General features: G+C 53.4%; 1 protein-coding gene across 1 annotated transcript; it reads left to right on the top strand.

The window, feature by feature from the left end:
• Positions 1-2845: 2845 nt before the first annotated feature.
• On the top strand, positions 2846-19335 carry RUSC2 (RUN and SH3 domain containing 2). Its single transcript, XM_009579636.1, is given in 12 exon segments — positions 2846-3152; positions 3155-4789; positions 7043-7828; positions 8340-8540; positions 9817-9960; positions 11014-11090; positions 13087-13261; positions 14212-14317; positions 15315-15361; positions 16656-17634; positions 18313-18486; positions 18821-19335. Coding segments are annotated over 12 exon segments (4812 nt in total). The 3' UTR covers positions 19002-19335.
• Positions 19336-19673: the final 338 nt, after the last annotated feature.

Genomic DNA, 19673 nt, shown 5'->3' on the forward strand with positions numbered 1-19673 from the left:
GCTCTCTTGACATTTGCTGTCAAATGTCAAAGTGTGCCTGTGCAAGCCTTGTCCTTCCACAGCAGCACCTGCACCAATGTGAAGTGTGTGCTGCTTACCAGGGCTTGTCAGCAGATCGGTGCTGGTGCTGGGAGCTGGCTCCAAGCAGCCATTTCCCAGAGACAGCAGAGACCCGATGCTTCAGCAGTGAAGTGTGCTGTCATCACGGTCTGTATCCTCAAAATGATGCTTGACAAGTGGTTGTGTTGTAGCAACATTCAAAATATAGCCAAGCCTTATGGGGAGACATGATCAAGCATTATGATCAGCTACAAAGCAGTAACAAGGGCAGGTAGGCACTGGGGGACCAGCTTTTTCCCCATAGTGCTGGGGGGGAGACAGGATAAATAGGGGCTCCTGCTGCTACATGTACCATCAATGGTGTGCAAGATTGAAAATGGGGCGTGAATACTGCCCCAGCTGTTGAACACCACTTTCAGCGTGTGTGTGTGCTAGGCACAGAGCCAGAGTCTGCTGTTACCCGCGGTGGCTCTTCAACAATGTAATCTTGGGAATGCCTGATGTAAAAGATCTCGTCCCAGGAACCACGATGAGGACAGACTCATTCCTTTCAGCGGCTTGTAGCCAGAGGCTTGTAAGACAGAGGAGTCACTGAAAGGAGAGTAAAGGGTGATATAGGCATTAGGTAGACTATAGGTAGGGGGGAGTATAGGGTTCCACCATAGTCCAGCTAGATGTGGTCCAAGTGGTCCAGATGACCCCTCTACTTAGAGCCTAATCCTGGGTGAAACATCCCTGCAGAAGCAGACATAAGGGTCAGTGTGCCCCTCATGTAGGTCTCATGATGATCGCTGGTAGAGTTTACTAGAAGGCTTGTCTGTTTGCCAGTACTGATGTTAGCATTAACTTTTACATCACTGGGTGTTTACTGTAAATACTAGGTCCATTTCCATCTTTGTTTTTTTTCGTGCCAGCATCATCCTGTGTTTGTGAGAAGCACTACCATGCGTGGGAGGAAAGTACCTCTTTTGATCATTTTTTTTAGCATCTTTTAATTGCTATTCTTAAACCATGAAGCTGAAAGAACAGAAGTTCCTGATCTTTCTGTGGAGCTGTCTCATTGCTTACACTGTTGTTCTAACTTCACTTATCCCATATTTCCCAATTTCCCTTCTGGGCTCCCATGTTTCTTTGCAGCTCTGCTCCAAATCCATTATCATCCCATAGTCACAAATGGCGGGGTAAGGTAGGCAAAGACAGATATTATGAATGCTACTTTCTGGAGTCTGAAGGTCAGTGGTGGCAGCAGACCCAGGGTCCTGGAGTCTGGAGCAGGATCACAGTATGTGGTGTCAGGGTGCTGTGAGCCCTGAGGATGCCTGGGTGAGAAATGGGATGTGGATTGCTGACCAAGGGTGCTTGCGCCAGGGTTGTCAGAACAACTGGTGGATCTATGAGAGGACAAGGTCATTTTTTAATCCCTCAGGATCATCCTGGATCACTGTTGTCTTTTGTGGTTTCTCCCTCTCCTTGCTGCCTTAGCTGCCCTCCCATGCACTTCTCTGAGCTGGCTTCTCTGATGTGTGAGGGGAAGGCATTAGGGAAAACACCTCCAGACTGTTCCAGAGGCGATTGCAGGTTGGACCTCTGGGTTAGATGGGGAAGGAGGAATGAATATGTTCTCTGCTCTCCCATATCAAATGCTGGTGAACATCTTCCTCCAGCTTTATAACAACCTGCTATTTACTGAACACTGAGGGAGTGGAGCTCTTAGTGCCCTGCCTGTACGGCTCCTGGGACTGTGGGCTGTGGCAGTCGTATTGTTGTGAAGTGCAGCAGGTAATAAGATAAGCAGATAAGCGCCACAGATAATGTGGCAGAGCGTTAGAGAACTGTGAACCGGGCATGCCGGACCATAAGAGGAACCAGTTTAAGCTCAGGCTTAACCGTCGGCAAAAGGTCAGCAGAAGGCAGTGTGCTGTATGGGACCTATTTAACCATCACCAGTGGCTCCCCGTGGCCTCACTGAAGTCATCTGCTCCTTTTCACATGAGAGGCCCTTGTATGCATAAGTAGTTGCATACTTTGGCATGTTCCCCTGGCATTAAAAAGAGTTCAGGACCTCATGGGGGTTCCTGGATTTTGCAGAAGAGTGGTTGTTGCTGCTTTCCTGATTCAGTCTGTTCCTGCTTTCCAGTCTCAGCCTGGACATGTGTCTCTCTAACGTTGCAAGGTCTGGCAGTGCCGTTCAGTGTTTGTTTCTTAAAGGAAAGTTCAAGGTACCTAAAGACAGGCAAAGGTATTGAACCCAGTGTGAGAAGGTAGACTGCTCTCATCAGAGTGCAGCACTTCATTTCAGACCCTGTGCTGTCTGCATGTTTTTCTGTGAGGGTACAGTGCCATCCACAGTGAGGTCTTCATTTGGCCCAAAGCCTGTGCAGCCCTTTGGCTACTTGAGTGAAATCAGTAGCTCACTTCAGGTGAGTTTGAGAGGGGTCAGTTGGAAGCACAAGTGTTGTCCCAGGAGTCTGCAGGGAGGGGGACATGTCTGTCTTACATTGTAATGGTTTCCCTGAAGAAGGACAGCTCAGGACCCTGTGCTTGGATACTTGCGGTGACAAGGACCAGTCTGTTTGGTCCTTGTCAGCACATGAAGTCTTCAGTCAAACCAAGGATGCTTCAAATAGTCACTGCCTTTCCTGAGAGGTGACTTCCTTTGTGTTTTTGTCTCTCTCTAGGTATCTGAATTCCCCCATGAGAAGTGTCCTCCCTGCCTCTCATGTGCAGCCCTACCTATCCATGGGTAGCACCAGCTTAACTGATGTCCTGAAGAGCATTCCTCACCATGGATAGTCCACCCAAACTGACTGGTGAGACGCTGATTGTCCATCACATTCCCCTGGTGCATTGCCAGGTCCCTGATAGACAGTGCTGCTCCGTGAGCAAAAGGACCAACCCCTTCTGCCAGCCAGAGCTCAGCATTACACGGACCTCTGCCCTTCCAGACAGAGACCTTTCACAGACTGACTCCTTGGTGTACAGCAGCTTTCTCCAGACCCCCGAAACCTCATCAGAGGCCTCAGACAACAAAGAAGGCAAAGTGAGGGATTTGATTGTCCCTAGTGTCAGTAAGCGACACAACCCTTTCCTGCTGAAGATGACCTGGGTCAAAAATCTTTCCACCTTCACAACTCACTTGTGGCTGGGAAACCTCCCTTTCATCTGCACGAGCTGGCCTTGCCCCCTTTCCACCTCCACGATTCCAACCACATTGTGAAATCCTGGAACATGGCCAGCCGGTCTGGTGTGGTAGATGGGCAAGAGGACAAAATCAGCAGTGATGATGTCCAGAAGAGGAACAATGCAAACCAGTGCCACCAGGCCTCAGAACACATGGAGATGGATGAATGCAGCTGCCATCGCGGCAGTTCCTCCAGCTTCTCCTTCGATGGTGGTGACCAGGAGTGGAACCAGAACACGGGTGAATGTCTGAGGAATCAGGATGCCCTGCACAGCCGGACATGCAGCTGTTCCAGCTCAGAGCTCCAGCACTGTCGCTGCTACAGTTCATCAAGTCAGTCTGAAGTGATTGACCAACAGATGGGCTACATCAGTGACTCTTCCTGCAACAGCTCCGATGGGGTGCTGGTGAACTTCAGTGCTCTCTACAACAAAATGAATGGTCATTCTCGATCTAACCTGAATTCAGCCAACCTGTCCTGTGATTCTTCCTTCTGCAGCCACTCAGACACAGGAGCTTTTTACCTGGATTTGCATTCATCACCCACAGAATCCAAGATGTCTTGCGAGTCGCATCACCCAGAGAGTTCAGGGAAGGTGTGTGGGTGCCAACACTCCTCCTCACCTGTCCTTGATGCTAACTGCAACTCCTACCACCTCCACTGTGAGCCTTGCACTTCAGAGAGCTCAGACCTCACTGCCTGTTTCCAGAGCCAAGCACGGCTCGTCGTGGCTACTCAGAATTATTATAAGTTAGTCACGTGTGACTTGTCTTCCCAGTCATCCCCCAGCCCAGCAGGATCTTCCATAACTAGCTGCTCGGAAGACCATACCAAAGGTAGCCCAGCCCAGCCCACTGAATACTATCTGTTCAGAAGGCCTGACCTGAGACAAGAAGAAAGCAACGTGGAGTGCAGTGAAGAGGAGGCAAAAGGAGAAGCCACCCAGAACATGATTGAGGGTCAGGTCTATGTGAATGTGTCACCACCTAACCTCAACACAAGCCGGCAGCGCTCCAGGAGCTATGATCAGAACCTGGACAGGAGTCCCAGCAGCAGGCTGGGCTCCTTGGAGCGCATGGTGAGCTGTCCAGTCAAGCTGAGTGAAAGTCCGGCAATACCCATACAGAGTTCCCCCCCGAAGCGAGTGACGTCTTTTGCTGAACTGGCTAAAGGCAGGAAAAAGAATGGCACCTCCCCACCACTCCGGTCCAGTGGTGATTCCTCCTTGGAGTTCTCCCCTATCCCCGAGACACAGCGGGATTGCCCAACTTTCCTTGAAGAAAGAGCTCGCCGCAGCCACAGTCTTCCACCCATGCCCTTTGTCCATGGCCTGAACCGGAGCTGCGAGGGCTTCTGTTTAAATCACGCTTTTGGGGACAGCCAGGCTTTGTGTTCCACCAAAGATTCGGTCTCCAGTGAGAAGGTCCCCAGTGGGCATGGGGCAGGTGAGCAAGCCTCTCTCTCCCTGCTGACGGAGGCAGATGCCAGCTTCTCAGGTGGCTCTGCCAGTGGCCACGGACAAAGAGATGTTAGAGCCCGAGCAGACGGTAAGGAGCCAAACTAGGCAGAATGCAGAAGTAAAAAGAAAGGCTGCTCTTTGGGACATGAGGGCAGCAGCAGAGGAACCGGCGTGGCGATGGGAGACCAGTGCCTGTGTGGTTTGTTTCCTGGTCTACCACTCCCTGGGACAAAGCCCTGCTGTGCTTATTTCAGACCCAGATCAGTGCAAGTGTCTTGACCTTGTATTTCTAAAGCCTCTTGAGGTTTTGTGCAAACCTCTCATATTATGTAAGGGAGGACATGGCGTTAGCACTTAGGGACTGTGCACCTTGGAGGATTGTCTCCCGTCCAGGGCATTGTACTCCCCCAGTCCATGAGAATCACCTGCCTTTAGCTCCTAAGACAGAGATTTGAAGATGCTCAGCGGAGTTACGTTTGCAGCAGGCAAAGGGAAGGGAACCACTGAGGAGTTCTTAGCCTTTCTTCTTTGGAGCTACATGGGGCAGAGGTGGAGAGGGAGGAGGCATAGCCAGCAGCCTCCTCTCAGTGCAGGGTCAGGGAGTTCACACAGTCTCTGCTGGGACTTAGAGCATGAGTCCTGCAGAGATTAGAGGAGCTGCAGGTCTCTGCTGGAATATCCTGGCCATATCCTCCACAGTGCATTGGATTGCAGCAAAGGTTCCTCCGGAGGGTAGTTGTCCCAGCTCCCTCTGCAGAAAAGCCTGTAGTACATGAGTTGCTTTCCACCTTGATACTGCCTTTACATGTCCTGCTGAGGAAGCTGTGTGACAGCCCCATCAGAGACCTCTGTCTCTGCCCCTAGACAATGCTTGTACCTGCATCACAGGTAGGAGCCTGTCTAAAATGGGGCTCTGAGCAGACTGCTGTGGTAGATAGCTCCTAACATGCCAAGGACCAGACTGTCTCCATTTAATGCCCTGAAGATTTCTGGCAGGAGACAGGAAGAATATGTCACTCATTGCTGTGGCAGATGTGGGAGAGATTTTGGCCTTCGGAGCAAGAGTTTTTTGTGTGTTGTCGTCTTTGTTTATTGAGCCTTGAACGTGCACTTGGTGCAGGATGGCAGGGAAGGCAGGTCTCTGCTGGGAGTAGGCAGCGTGGGAGCAGCCGCCTTGGTTTGCAGAGGGAGTGCCTGGAAGGAGCAAGAGCTGCTCAGAGGGGAGAGGGCAGACGGGAGCTCTCAGGACAATATATCCCAGCTGCAGTCCCTTGCACCCCCTGCTGCGGTCCCTTCCTCTGCACCGTGACAGCAAGGCAGACGTTAGCACTGTGCAGAAAGCTCCTGCCTGTGGCTGGAGACAGAGGCAGCTGAGAGCAGCATGCAAGCCTAGAGGGTCTGAGAAGGAACTAGAGGGAAAGCAAGCCCTGCTAAAAGCAGGGAGGGAGGCCTGGAACACCCCGCAGGCATCAGGTAACACCAGGGCTCTGTGTGGGATGGGTCCTTTGTCCCAGGATTTGCTGTGGGCCGGAGGAGTTGGGGGGGGACAAGGCAGTAGGTGCCACGCTGCACTGGGATGTGGCGTGGCTGGTGATCAGGGATCCCAGTCAGTTCCGTGTGTGCACACAGTGCTGTGTGTGTTGTGCACTGTGCGCACAGCGTGTCACGCTTCAGCTGTGTCCCTCGGGATATTGGGTCTCCACAAGGAGCTGCAGGCCCGCATAGGAGATCAGCCCAGCACACTCCCTTAGGACATCCCTGTTGATCATTTGATGGAGCAGACCTGACTTTTCCAGGGTTGGAAGCTCTCCTAATTCTGCTGTGGTCCTGATTTGGTTGGGAATGTCCTGCTTGGATCTGCTACGGGCAGGAGGCGGAAGGAAGCTGTGTGCTCAGAGGGGGAACAGTTACAGGAGGGAGGGAGAAGGGGAAGCAAGCAGCCTTTCTGACAGCACTGAGTGTGATGTGGGATGCAGAGCTGCGGAGGCAGGTTGAGGGCAGGTGCTTGGGGCCATGACTTGTGCTGTCCTGGGTGCAAGTGGTGGGGAAAATATGGGAAGTTGGTGACCCTACCAGGAGAGAGAAGCCCCCAGTGCAGTGCCCTACACATTCTGTCAACAGCTGGAAGTTCTGCATTTGGGGCCACGTGTCTTTACCCTGCCAGCTCATGATGTGTGTAACTGGTTCGGACTTGAACCACTCTGCGTGTGTCACTGGCCTCTAGCTCATCCTCTTCCTCCTGCAGCTGAGAGCACGTTCCCTTTTGCCTGCGATCTGGCGGGCTGATGATGACTGTCCCTCTGCCCATCCTCACACCCTGTCCCCCTTTCTCTTCCCTAAGGTGGTGGCACAGACAGCAAGCCTGTGGTACGCTACAGCAAGGACCAGCGTCCCACAACTCTGCCCATCCAGCCCTTTGTTTTCCAGCACCATTTCAGCAAGCCACCCAAGGCCCGTGCTCTGCACAGCCATTTTGCCTCCAGCCTTTCCCAACTCTACAGCTTGTCCAGCAACCGGCCTGCCAGCCATCAGATCTCCTCCAATTCTCAGTCCTCAGCCTCAGCCACCTCAGCAGAGCAGTCAGCGGCAGTGGGGAGCCAAGCCCACAGCACGCTCCTGACCCAACGCTCGGTGGACGGAGCTGCCTCCCGCAATGATGGCTGCATTAGGAAGCCTGCCCCTGAGACAACTCGGCCATCCCCCCTGGGGAGTTACTCTCCTGTGCGATGCAACGTGCCTTTCTTTCAAAGCGTGGACTCCTCTTCCTCGCCCACGACGGAGAGGGCTGGAGAGAGCCAGCCCCCCAGGAGCAGGTCCTGCCCCATCTCCGCCAGCCTGCTTTCCACGAAGTCTTCCCCTGCTATCAGTGCCATGCAGCCCTCCCAAGCCACCAAAGCTGATGCCCTGAGGCAAAAGGAGAACTCCAAGCCAGTTCCCAAGAAAGAGGCACCGCTGGAGCCAAGCCCACCACTCTCCGAGTACCGACTCCACAGTGGGTGCCTCCCGCCCCTCACGGGCGGCATGCCCATGAGCAGAGTGGGAGGCCACGCAGATCCCCACTGGAGAAGTGGCAGTGAGACCAGCAGCTCTGGTCCCCTGAGCAGCATGGGAGTACGGCCCCTCAATGGTAGGTACCCATCCACCAGGACGTGCTAGTCTGGAACATCTCCAGCTCCCTGTGGTAGTACCACCCTTTTATAGCCACAGCCTGGGGCAAAACTGCATCTGGGTGCTGCAGCACCCAGCAGCCCCTATCACCACTCTGCCTGCAAAAGAAAGTCCTATGCTAAGAGCAAGTCCCTCCAGTCCCGACTCCTACACTGTGTCTCTGGAGAGGGCAGCGTGGGGCTGCTGATCTTAGAGCACCCCACTCCAGGTGCTTGCACCCCAAACCTGCTCCCTCTGTGCCTGCAGCCATGAGGCCGCTCAGATCCTGCCCTGCTCTGCCAGGTCGTGGCCTCCGCCTCCCTCCATGTATGTGTGCTAACGTCCTGAAACGCTGCTGGACTTGTAACTAATGTGCTGTCTCTCTTTCTCTGTCCTTCCTCTTTCTCATCCTCTCTCTCCCCATTTCCCCTCCATGTCCACCCGTCTGTTTGTGTCCTCCCATCTGGTGCTCACTGCCTGCGACGTCCTAGCGAATCACCTCTCCCCCCAAGCGCTGAAGTGGCGGGAGTACAGGCGGAGGAACCCCCTGGGTCTGGACCGCGTTTCGGGGCTGCCTGGCTTAGCAGGCAGCCTAGACAGGAGGCAGCAAGAGCCTCGGCTGAACCGGGGGAACCCCATCTTTGAGCTCCCTGGCACTCTCAACAGCAGCCATTTCCACTGCAAGCTGAACGGTGCGCACCACCTTTCTGCTGGGGAGGTCTTGGGGGGTGACCTTGGGGCTCAGGTTCAGTATCCCTTGGGGCTCAGGTTCAGTATCCCTTGGGGCTCGGGTTTAGCCTGGCCTCATCACTGTTCTGCCTGCTCTGAGAAGGAGGGATGATGCATCTGCTCGCAGTGGGACCAAGGGGTACAAGAGGAAGGTGAAAATGTCCTCACTGATGGGCGCAATCTGTGTGGAGCCTCCCTCCTTCTCCACAAGCCGAGAGCAGTCAGGTCTGGCTCTGGACTGGATTGAAGGGGAAAGTGAATGGCCCAAGAGCCTGTTCAGACCTCAGCGAGTGCTCCTGGACTGTGTCCAGCTTGCAGTTCTTGTCTCATTCAGGAGTTGTAGTCCTTGAAGATCTCGTGTCTGTGCCCCACAGTGTCTGCCTATCTGCCCCAACCCTGGCAGCATGCTAGGTGCTGGGCTGTAGCTCTCATGGTGCAGCTGGCCACACTGTAGAGCTCCATGGGGCTCTGTCTTCTCCATGCTTTGCCCTTACGGTCTTCCCTATCCTCCAAAACCTGTGCAGGAAGGGCACAGAGGGTCAGGCTGCTTTTGGCTGAACCTTTGAGAGTCCTCCGGGAGGAGCAGAGGCATCTGTCTGTGGGAGGGAGAGCATTCTTGAGGCCACCCCCGAGTCAGGGAGGGAATTCCCCAAAGCTCTACACTTCACTCTGCCAACCCAAACAGTTTCTCCATCCCTCCTTTATGGGAAGATGCCTAGTGTAACAGAGCTAAGGAATCAACCAGATGGAAATTGAGCACGAGAGAGCTCCTGGAGAAGTCACCCCTTGAAAATAGAGACCATTCCTGGGGACAGGCAGAAGACATGTAGTTTGTTGCCTGTGCATGCCTGTGTGTAACAAGTAGGAATTCTCTCTCTGCTCTACTTTTGACCCCACTTGCTGGGGCTATCCGCACAGCAGCCCCAAGAGTCTGGTGCAGCAAGGTTTCTCTTAGCCAGAGAGAATGAAACCAGCCCATGAAAATGAACCTCCCATAGCATCTTCCAGTCAAGCTGGAGCTAGATATTGGGTGGACTGTGGGGTTGAACTGTACAGGCTCACGTTGCAAATCATTGCTGGGAGAATAACAAGCCTGTAGCTTTGTTGTCCCGGTCTTGGACAGGCTGGTGTGAAGACTGCTGCTGGTGCAGGTTGCATCTGGGAAAAGCAAACAATGTGGGAGAGGCTTTGGTATAAGGACTTGGGCCTGATCCTTCTCTGCCTGTCTTGGCCCTGCAGGACAATCTATGAGGCAACTCCAGCTTACCTACACTGACTTCTTCCCTGACTACTTCTCACTAGCAGAGAAACCCCCCGCTGAGTTCTGCCTCTCCCCAGATGGCAACACAGAGTCTATCTCCATCGACTTGCTGCAGAAGAAGGGTAAGTCTGTGCATCTCTCATGGATGAGAGTGTGGTGTGGCACAGCATAAGGTGAAGAGTGCTTTTCTCTGTCTCATGTCATCTCTGTACACATAATGGTTTCTTTCCCTGCCATTCTCTACTGTAGCATCATAACTACGTGTCCCCCTGGACTGATGGCTGTTTCCATGGAGGGTTCTTGTGTTCTCTGCACCATGCAATGTGCCACGGAGTATGTTTGAGCTGCTTGTCTCAGGAAGTATGATTAGAAAGGATCTTAAGTCCACCAGAAAGGGCAGAGAGAGCAGGCAGGCACAGGAGTATGACCCTAAGGCAGGACGTGCTGCCACTCCTTTCTCAGTATACAAGGGCAGACCTGGGAAGCCTGAGATTTTTTAATTTAGGTAAAAGGTCTGTTGGGTCCTACATGGTACAGTGTTCATGTAAAAGGGTGGGAGAAAGGATTCCAAAGCAGGACAAGATATGGTTGTGATGAGATCCATGCTAGAGGCAGGCTTGGGGACTGCGTTGTTGACAGCTACCTCGGTCTCATGTCAGAGACAAGGGCTGTGCAGAAAGGTTCCCGTGCCTTTCCCAGCTGTGTATTGGTGATTACCAGATGGCAGCCTTCCCCTCTATGCCACTTCTCTTCTTGCATCATACTGTTGCACATGTCAGATTACCCACCACTGGCTCTGGCTTGTTACTGAAAGTCATTACATAGCTTGCCAAGCGCATGGCTTCTGCCCTGCTGCCCTGAAGGATCAAAGCAGCAAAACACTCCTTGCCCCATATCCCATCTCTGCTCCCTCAAGGGGTGGTGTGTGGAGGTGATGTTCCATGTCCCTTGGGAACATTGACAGGGTGTCTTATACTTCAGCCAATTCTAAAGGTTGTCCTACTATCAGGCTGATACATCAATGTTGGAACCAACAGGAACAGATTTGGTGAGGAGTTAGGAAGGACTGCATTTTTTTGGCATATGCACTGACACGGGCTTCTTCATGAAGTGTTTGGTCAGGGTCTGTCCTAGAAGCCCCTCAGGCAGCTCTCTGACTCGTTCTTTCCCTCTAGGTCTGGTGAAGGCAATCAACACTGCTGTTGACCTGATTGTGGCTCACTTTGGAACCAGCCGGGATCCAGGGGTGAAGGTACATCTTGCTTTCAGTATGGCTTCTCAACGTAATTCATGACATAGAGAGGATGGAGAAAGATTGCCTCGCCATTCTCTTCCAGTCAAAAACTATAGGGTATCCAGTGAAGGTACTAGTACCAAGAACAAACCAAACAAAGGCGGTGGTACGCCATGCAGCAGATAGTAAATATGTGACAATTGCTGCGTGATGCTGGAGGTGCTAAAAGAGCATGTGAATTTAAGCATAGATCAGAAAAACACAGGAAAGAGAAATTCATTGAGGTCTACTAAACACATAGGAATAATGTCCAGCTTAGGTGGTCTCTGAGTTGGAAGTAGTTGTAGGCTGCAAGAGCATTAAGGGCAAGTATTATATATGTTTGCTTTGACTCTTTCTTATGTACTTACCCATGGTTCTGTATAAGAGAGAATACCAGGCCAGCTGGACTTCTGGTCTGATGCACTACATCAGCTCTTTTTTCTCATACAGTGGAGAGTTGTATATCCCTCCTCCACACGTCCTGTGATTCTGTTCTGGCACTGGTGCCAGGACACAGTGCAGTGTGCCCAGTCCCTCGATGTGTCACAGGGCTCCATAATGATAAAAAAATCATTGCCCATCTGGGGCTTCCACTGTAGCCCTTGCCATGAACCCACTAGCTTCAGAGTGCATCTAGGTTGCCCATGGGGCTGGCCGTCGTTGGCCTGTGCTCCCCTCATCTCCCATTTCTGGAATTACAGAGAAGCAAAGCAAGCTCGCTTCTGTTTGTACCAGCCAGTGTTTGCAGTCCTGTGACATTCAGCATCTTTGTGGTGCCTCCTCTCAAAGCTGAATGCTCTGCTTCAGTCAGGGGACTCTATTTGGACATGACAACTGCCCTGGAGTGCCATCCCCAAGGAGAAACCTGACTGGGACAGATTCCAAGCCCATTCAGTCTTCTCGCAGAGCCCAGAGTAATTTGCCCCTAATTACAATTGTGGATGCAGAGATTGTTGTGCAGCGTATCCGGAGCTGTTGGGATTCCCACAGCTTTTAAGGCTTCACTGTGAATTTCTGATTCTTGCAAAGTTGGTTTGGGGAATAAGAGCAACATTCCCCCATTACTTTACAGGCCAGACAGTGCTCTGGTTTTGACCTGGGGTTTCATTATATGTCAGTGTGCCACAGGCTGAGCATTCACCTATCAAAAGGGCAGCACCCATCCCTGATGCTTCCACGCTCAATGGATCTGGCGGGATTATTCCTGACCCAGAAGTTCAGTCTCAGTTCAGGGCCTTTGTGGACCTGTGCCAACTGGCCAGTATAATTCCAGCTCAGATGGTAAATTCTGTGCCGTGAACACAGCTGCCTGGGACGACCAATATGATGTGCAAGGCCTGGGGCTGACCACTTTGCAGGGGGCTCAGCAGCTCAAGGACTATATACTGCAGAATATGACCCCACTGTGCTGATGCTGGGCTCTTACGTACTTCCTCACCTTAACCTGAGCTCTGTCCATCCATTTTGCCCTCACCCTGTTTATTTATAGTAATCCCTAGGAATTATAGCTTGGCATGTCACTGAGTTAAGTGTTCCTTAACCCCTCGGTGTTGTTAGTTCCTATGTGGCTTGCTGCTTCCTGCTTCAAAACTAGCAACAAGAAAACTACAGCAGCAGAAAAATCCCCTATTCTTTTCTTCCTCCAGCAGGACAGCCTTGTTATACCTGTACGGAAAACCAAGCATCCCTTCTAACTGGGGTATCCTCTTGCCAAGCTGGAATATTCTCTTCCCAAGCTGTTGCCTGATCCCAGCCTGGGGCAGACTTTGCAGGGAGCAACCCAGAACTGGTATATGAGGCAGCAGGGGTGAAGGGAAGGAGCCTGCCTGTTCAAGGAGCTGCTGAGCATCATCATAGCCTGGATATTGCGTGCAGGGTGTCTGTAGTAGGCAAGTGAGGCTGGACTGTTCACATGCATCTATACCTTGTGGAGCAGTTACCAACCCTCTCCCTGTTGCCTGTTCTCCCTTAGGCCAAACTTGGGAACAGCTCCGTGAGCCCCAACGTGGGGCATCTCATCCTGAAATACCTGTGTCCTGCTGTCCGGGACATTCTGAGTGACGGGCTCAAAGCTTACGTCCTGGACATGATCATTGGCCAGAGGAGGAACATCCCCTGGAGCGTGGTGGAGGCATCCACCCAGCTAGGTATGGAGGGTGTGCAGCGATGCCCATCGCTCTGCGGTACTCCTGTGTTGTGTCTGGGAGGTGCTGGGGAAGGTTGGCTATAAGGATGGGGATACAGAATAATACCCATCTCCCTGCAGAGAACAGGGTGCACCTTGACCTTCTCTTGCAAGACAGGAGAGCCACTGTTCTGTTCTGCCCAAATATTTATTGTCATTTCCCCTGAAATTTCCAAATTCTCCTATAACAGGCCTTAGCAATAAAAAAAAAGAAAAAAACAAAAAGAATGCCCTTTTCCTCCCACTAAGTTTCCAGGGTGTTTCTAGACCTTCGTCTTTAGCCATGCACAGCTACTTTATAAGGCAGAGCTGTGCTCTTTCCTGTCTGTAAGAAAATTTGCACACACAGCTCACTTGGCTCAAGCATGCCCACAACACCTACACCCTCTGCTAGTACCAGTCTGCACCCTGGATTGTGGCAGTGGCTACCATCCAGGAGAACTCCTTTCTGAGGTAACAGATGGCAGGGCCACACTGATTTCTGCATCATGAAGAGCTTACATCCAGGGCTGGGAAGCCTTCTAGCCTGTTTTTGGCAAATCTCCAGCTCTGGGGTTACCTCTGTGATTGCAGACACCTCAAATTATAACCACCCACCACAATATTCTGTTCACCTGCTGATTTTGAGCCAAGGGCTGTGATTGTCCTTGAAGTGTGGGAGGCAGATCCTTGCGGTATTGAAACTCTCCCAAAGTTTTGGAGTGGCAATCTGGGACAGACCACAACCCATCTCCTTTGTGGAGTCTAGCTGTTGGGATGGAGTGAGATCATCTTGGTGTTTGGTGGAGGGGCAATGCACATACAGGTATGGGCACCCAGCCAGTGTCTGTCTTTGCCTTGATGCTCCTTCCCGTGATGTGGTTTTGGCTTTGCTGACCACAACTGATCTCAACATTTTGCTTCTCTCCATAGGCCCCTCTACCAAGTTGCTGCACAACCTCTATAGCAAGATCAGCCAGTACACGGAGCTCACCAACCACACCATGAGGTTCAACGCATTCATCTTTGGCCTCCTCAAGTAAGCAGGCTCCCTGGGCTGGCTGCATGTCACTGTCCAGGGCTGGCAGCAGGTGCTGGTCCTTGACTGCAGGCAGGCACGGTTGTCAATGAAAAGACTTAAGAAACCTGGGAAGCCTCTCCCCAGCTCTAGGTGAGGGAAGGAAGAAGCTGTGAGCCTCAGGGAACTCCAGAAGGATCAAACCTACCCTACCAGGCCAGGACTAAGAAGGGGTGGCTGTAGCCCACTGAAGAACATTGTCAGCTTGTTTTAGCCCCAAAACATTAGGTGGTAAGAGTCTGTCTGTCAGGATTTATGCAGGGTTAGACGTAACATATGCAGAAATTACTCCTGGAAATCCCTGCTTAAATCACGGCTTCCTGGAGCTTCAGTGAATCCCAGTGCATGAGGTTCTGAAGGAGAAGGTTCAGGACTCAAGGCTGGCCCTTCCAGGTTGGATAAGGAGTGTGCACGCTACACTCAGTGTTAAACAGAAGAAAGCAGCATTGTCTCTTTGCTGGTCAGCAAGAGCTCTGGCAGAGGCAAGAGAGTCCCCAAGATCTTCAAACACTGGGGGACTCTTACAAGCAGGAGCAAGCTCTGCCCTGCTCTCCCCACCCAGAGCAGCCCAGCTCTCCCCTGCTGGCACAGGATACCAGCATGTTTTGGGCCAAGCCTGCAGCAATGGTCTTACATATGTAGATGATTTGCCTCTTCCATGAGAGCCCTTCTCAGCAAAGCTAAGCTCTGCCAAGGACATAGGAGCCAAATGGTGAGGAAACTTGCTGGAAACATGGTTGTTTGGGGTTATGGTTGCACAATGCCTCATGTAAAGCAAACTGGATGGCTCCATGATAGGCTGGGGGAGTGAGTGTCCTTTCATTAGGTCTTGAGGTTCAGAGGTTCATGCTGTGTAAATGCCCTTTTCCAGCCACACTTCTTTTTGTAGAACAGCAAGTATGAAGGGGGTGAATCAATTTTCACTCTTTCTTTCCCTGCTTGCTTTCCCTTCCTGCAGTATCCGGTCCTTGGAGTTCTGGTTCAACCACCTCTACAACCATGAAGGTAAGAGCCTGTGGGCTGTGGGCTGCAGGGGGGGCCAAATTCTGCACAATGTAGAGCATGGGAGGGACATTTCTCTTGTTGGTCTCTCAGCCTAGGCTACTCCTCTCTGCTCTGAGCTGAAGGACTAGACTATACACAGTCCCAGTGTACCAGGGAAGTCACAGGTGGAAGTCAAAGCTCCATGGAAAGGAAAACCTTCTGTCAAACAATGGATGTATCTGTTTTTTCAACTAGAAATGTTTCTAGAGTGTGTAGATAACCCAGCAGCACAACCAAGCTGCCTGATGCCTAGAAGCACCATGACTAAGTGCTAAGTGCACAGTGAGACAGACACCCTCGACCTGCTGGATCCCCTGAGAGTGCTGCTGGCTCAGCCTGTGCCCAGCACAGGGCCCCATGCACTGCAAGAAGTCCAGCCCAGTATCTTCTGGCAGGTTTGGGGGCTGACAGCAGGCATTTCCCAGGTCTGCACGTGCAGTCAGCAGTTCTCTCTGGAGCAGACAGGGGAGTAGACTTGCCTTTGTGCCGAGCAGTGTGGCACGAGAAAGCACCCTGGTTTTCTGGAGCAGAAGAAGACCATCTATTTCAAGCCATCATTAAGAGCTGGAAGTGTGAGCAATAGCTAGGGCTGTTAGGATGATGAAGGCTAGGCGAAAGGGTTGGAGATAAGGTGCAGGTCCTGTCTGTGGTGTAAGTTTGTTATGTCACTGGGGCCAAACAGCCACAAATCCTGTTCCCAACTCTTACCCTGGGAGTGAGACCTGACAACAAAGCTGGTGGGGGGGCACTGCAGATGTGGCCAAATGAAGTGAAGGATGAATGCTGCAGGTAGAAATGCTAGTCCATTCTCTGTTAGGATCCACAGTTCAGCCCAACCAGGTCCCTGGAAAGACTGTATTCAGCTGTCCCCGAAACCTCTTTCTGCAGGGGACTTGTACTGGCCAGACCTGCAGCTCCTTGTTCATCTCCAGGAGGTGGGGAAGAGAATTTTAAGATATGCCAACCCTTTGATGCTCTTTATTTGCACCCTACTCCCATGGTGCTCTGTGGCAGAGGTCATCCTGGTAGATAGTCTGACAGGCAGGTCCTGGCTGCAGGCACGACTGGAAGCAGGACCTGGGCCAGTTTGCCCAGAGCATTTGGTGCTCCCTGACCCAGTGCTGAGCCTCACACTGCAGCCACAGCTGTGACCAAAACTAGTGTCCAGCTCCTTTCCCCATAGCTTCAGCAGCTTCTTGGTGGCTTGGCAAAGGAGGCAGGGGCTTCTCTTCTAATTAATGTTCTCGTGTTACAGATATCATCCTGGCGCACTACCAGCCAGTGGGCTTCTTGTGCCTGTCTCACAGCGTGTGCCAGCCTCTTTTTGAGGAGCTCCTGCTCCTGCTCCAGCCTCTCTCCCTGCTGCCCTTCAACCTAGACCTCCTTTTTGAGCACCACCTGATGCAGATGGGCAAAGAGCAGCAGCAGCAAAAGGAGCTGCTGCGTGTGAAGCAGGACCTGCTGCTTTCTGCACACTCCACCCTGCAGCTGATGCGGACGCGGGGTAGCAGTGAGGATCCCGACGGCTGCAGCAGTGCCCCTGAAGCATGCAAAGTGGGTGCCAGAGATGGTGACATCTCACCAGGCCACAGCCCCCAGGAGGCTGCGAGTGAGAGGGTCAAGGGGGTGGGGGCCTCCTCCGGAGATGGTGACAGAGAGGAAGAGCAGAGGAAGATGGGAGAGAGCACGTGGGAGGGGAAGAAGGACAAGCAGGCAGGCTGGTGGTACCAGCTCATGCAGAGCTCTCAGATTTACATTGAGGGCTCAGCTGAAGGCTCAAAGTTCATCCACTATGAGAAGAAGAAGAAGGCTTTGAATACTGTGCCCAGGTCAGCGGAGACCCGCAAGGCACCACCCCCCCGGGAAGGGGTGGTGGAGGGTGCAGAGGCTTGCCCCATTGCTGAGGGGACCTTAGAGGAGAGGCCCAAGGCTGCCAGCAAGCCAATTACTAAAGCTGTGGAAGAGCCCTCGGAAAAGCCCCAGCAGGTACCGGTTGGCGAAGAGGTGAAGGAACGGAGCTGGCCCTTCTGGATGGGCAGCCCCCCGGACTCAGTGCTTACAGAGCTGAAGTGCAGCAAGGAGAAGGAGACTGGGACTTGGCAAAGAGTGGGAGCAGCAGCAGCAGCCCCCCAAGAGGAGAGCAGCACCAGTGCATCAGAGGGCAGCCAGCCCATCAAGTGGGGACACTTGTTTGGGTCCAGGAAGGTGCAAAAAGAGCCCAGGCAGCCTAACAGGTAAGGGCAGGGATGGTTTGGGGCTTGGGAGGGCTGGTTAACCTAGGGTTGCGGCAGTGCAGGTGGAAATCAGGCAAATAGCCGACCACTGGGCTACACCACGGTGGTACACCAGAGGCAGTGTGTGAACGGAGAGGTCTGTCACTCCTGCCCAGCCCTGCCTGCCTGCCAGCCTGCCTTAATTCCTCCCACACCACTGTTCCCCTCGGCTCCTACCTTGCTGAATCCACCTCACGGGCTTTCCTCTTCTGCCTGAGCTCTACCACTGCCTCGGCTCCTAAGCCCCCTCTCCTGGGGAGGGGCCCCTGCTGCATGGCCCTCATCATCACCTCATCCCTCCCAAAAACACGTAGCCAGAACAGAACATGGAGCCATCCCTGTTGCACACAACGAGGGAGCAGGAGTTGTGAAGTTGCCCCGTGTAGCTGAGACCTCCTCGCACTGCCTCTCCATCTATACCCTTACTGCTTCTGTGGCCACTGGAAATGTCCTTCCCAGTCTAGGGCACGATGTGTCTGGAGGATGCTGAGCCCTTCCCGCCTGGAGACAGCCTGGGGATCGCGGTGCACTTTGTGCATGGAACCAGACCTCTAAGGCATGGTCTTGCCATGACAGCAGCTGCTTCTTGCCTTCAGGTACGCTGCCCTGCCACTACCTGCTTCTGTCTCCTTCTTGCAGGTTGCCCTCCGGCTGGCTGAGCTTGGACAAGTCCGTGTTCCAGCTGGTGGCCCAGACGGTTGGGGCAAGCATGTGGCGAGAAGCAGCCCCTGAGCCGGAGCCCCCCCGACCAGAGCCACCTGAAGTGTCCCCTGCGGCACGGCCGGCCCAGGGGTTGTCTCCCCACCCTCCCTGGTGAGTGGCACCATGTGGCCGTCCTGCAGGTGCTGGGAGGTGGTGGGCTGGGGTTGGCGTGCCTCTGCCTGTTGCAGTTTGCCTGGTCCTCTTTGTACTCATGGACCAGGGGACGGTTCGGGGCAGTGATGCAGCTTGTGCATCCATCCACCCCTCTCTGCAGTCTGCAGGCGAGGGGCAGTTGGGGGCAGCGGGGAGCCTGGCTGGGTGGGGAGGCAGGGGATGTTCTCATTGCTCCTCTGTGCGGGTGGTCCTCTCCCAGGTGGTCCCTGGGCTTCAGCAGGGTGAGTGTCCTGTGGCAAGCTAACCCTTCCTCCCCTCGCTCTGCCTGCAGTGAGGTGAAAGCTCTTTGCCATCACATTGCCACCGAGGCAGGACAGCTGAGCTTCAACAAGGGGGACGTCCTGCAGGTCATCTCCAAGGTGGATGGTGACTGGCTGCAGTGCAGCCTCGGCTCTGAGAAGGGACTGGTACCCATCATGTACGTCACCCACCCGGAGGACGAGGACTATTGACGTGGCTGGGAGGCCAAGTACAGTACCGTCCTCTGGGGAAGCCCACCCTGCCAGAGGAACAGACACAGCTTCTTGCTAATTTCTTACCTTTCTTGCCATTACAGAATACAGTAACTGTAGGTGGTTCTTCTTGCTCCTCCTCGTGCAGCTGCCAAAGGCCAACTCGGCCCCTGGGGTCTTCTGCGAGCTGCACCTTGTATTGCCAGGCATCACCGTGCATGCAGCCACACCGGGGACTGCCTGAGCCCCCTCCACCCCACACCATCTCCAGCACCCCTAGGCCATGGACTCGTATGTAGCAGGAACCCGAGTAATCCCTGCCAAGGCAGCGCTGCCCTGCTGCCCGGCTGAGTTTCACGCTGGAGGGTGCAGGATGCTGGCCATCCCCTCCCCGGGGGTGGCAGTGCAGTCTGCAGCCTTCAGCATCATCAGCCGCAGGGGTGGGCGCACCGGACATTGGCAAGGTCTCTGCAAGACTGGACCGATGGGTTGCATTGCAGCTTGATGGGAGGCTGCAACGTAGTTTCTCCCACGCTGGAGCAGCCCTGTCCTAACGTGTTACAGTGGTACCTGGTGGGTTGTACTGGGCCAAGTGGTTTGGCACTGCCACGCTGCAGGGCTGGGGCAGTGCCTGGCCACTGCCAGGGGAGAGGGACGGGGTACGTGTATGCG

The sequence above is a fragment of the Fulmarus glacialis genome, unplaced genomic scaffold, assembly GCF_000690835.1.
Source record: "Fulmarus glacialis isolate BGI_N327 unplaced genomic scaffold, ASM69083v1 scaffold5736, whole genome shotgun sequence".
In the NCBI taxonomy this organism is placed as follows: Eukaryota; Metazoa; Chordata; class Aves; order Procellariiformes; family Procellariidae; genus Fulmarus; species Fulmarus glacialis.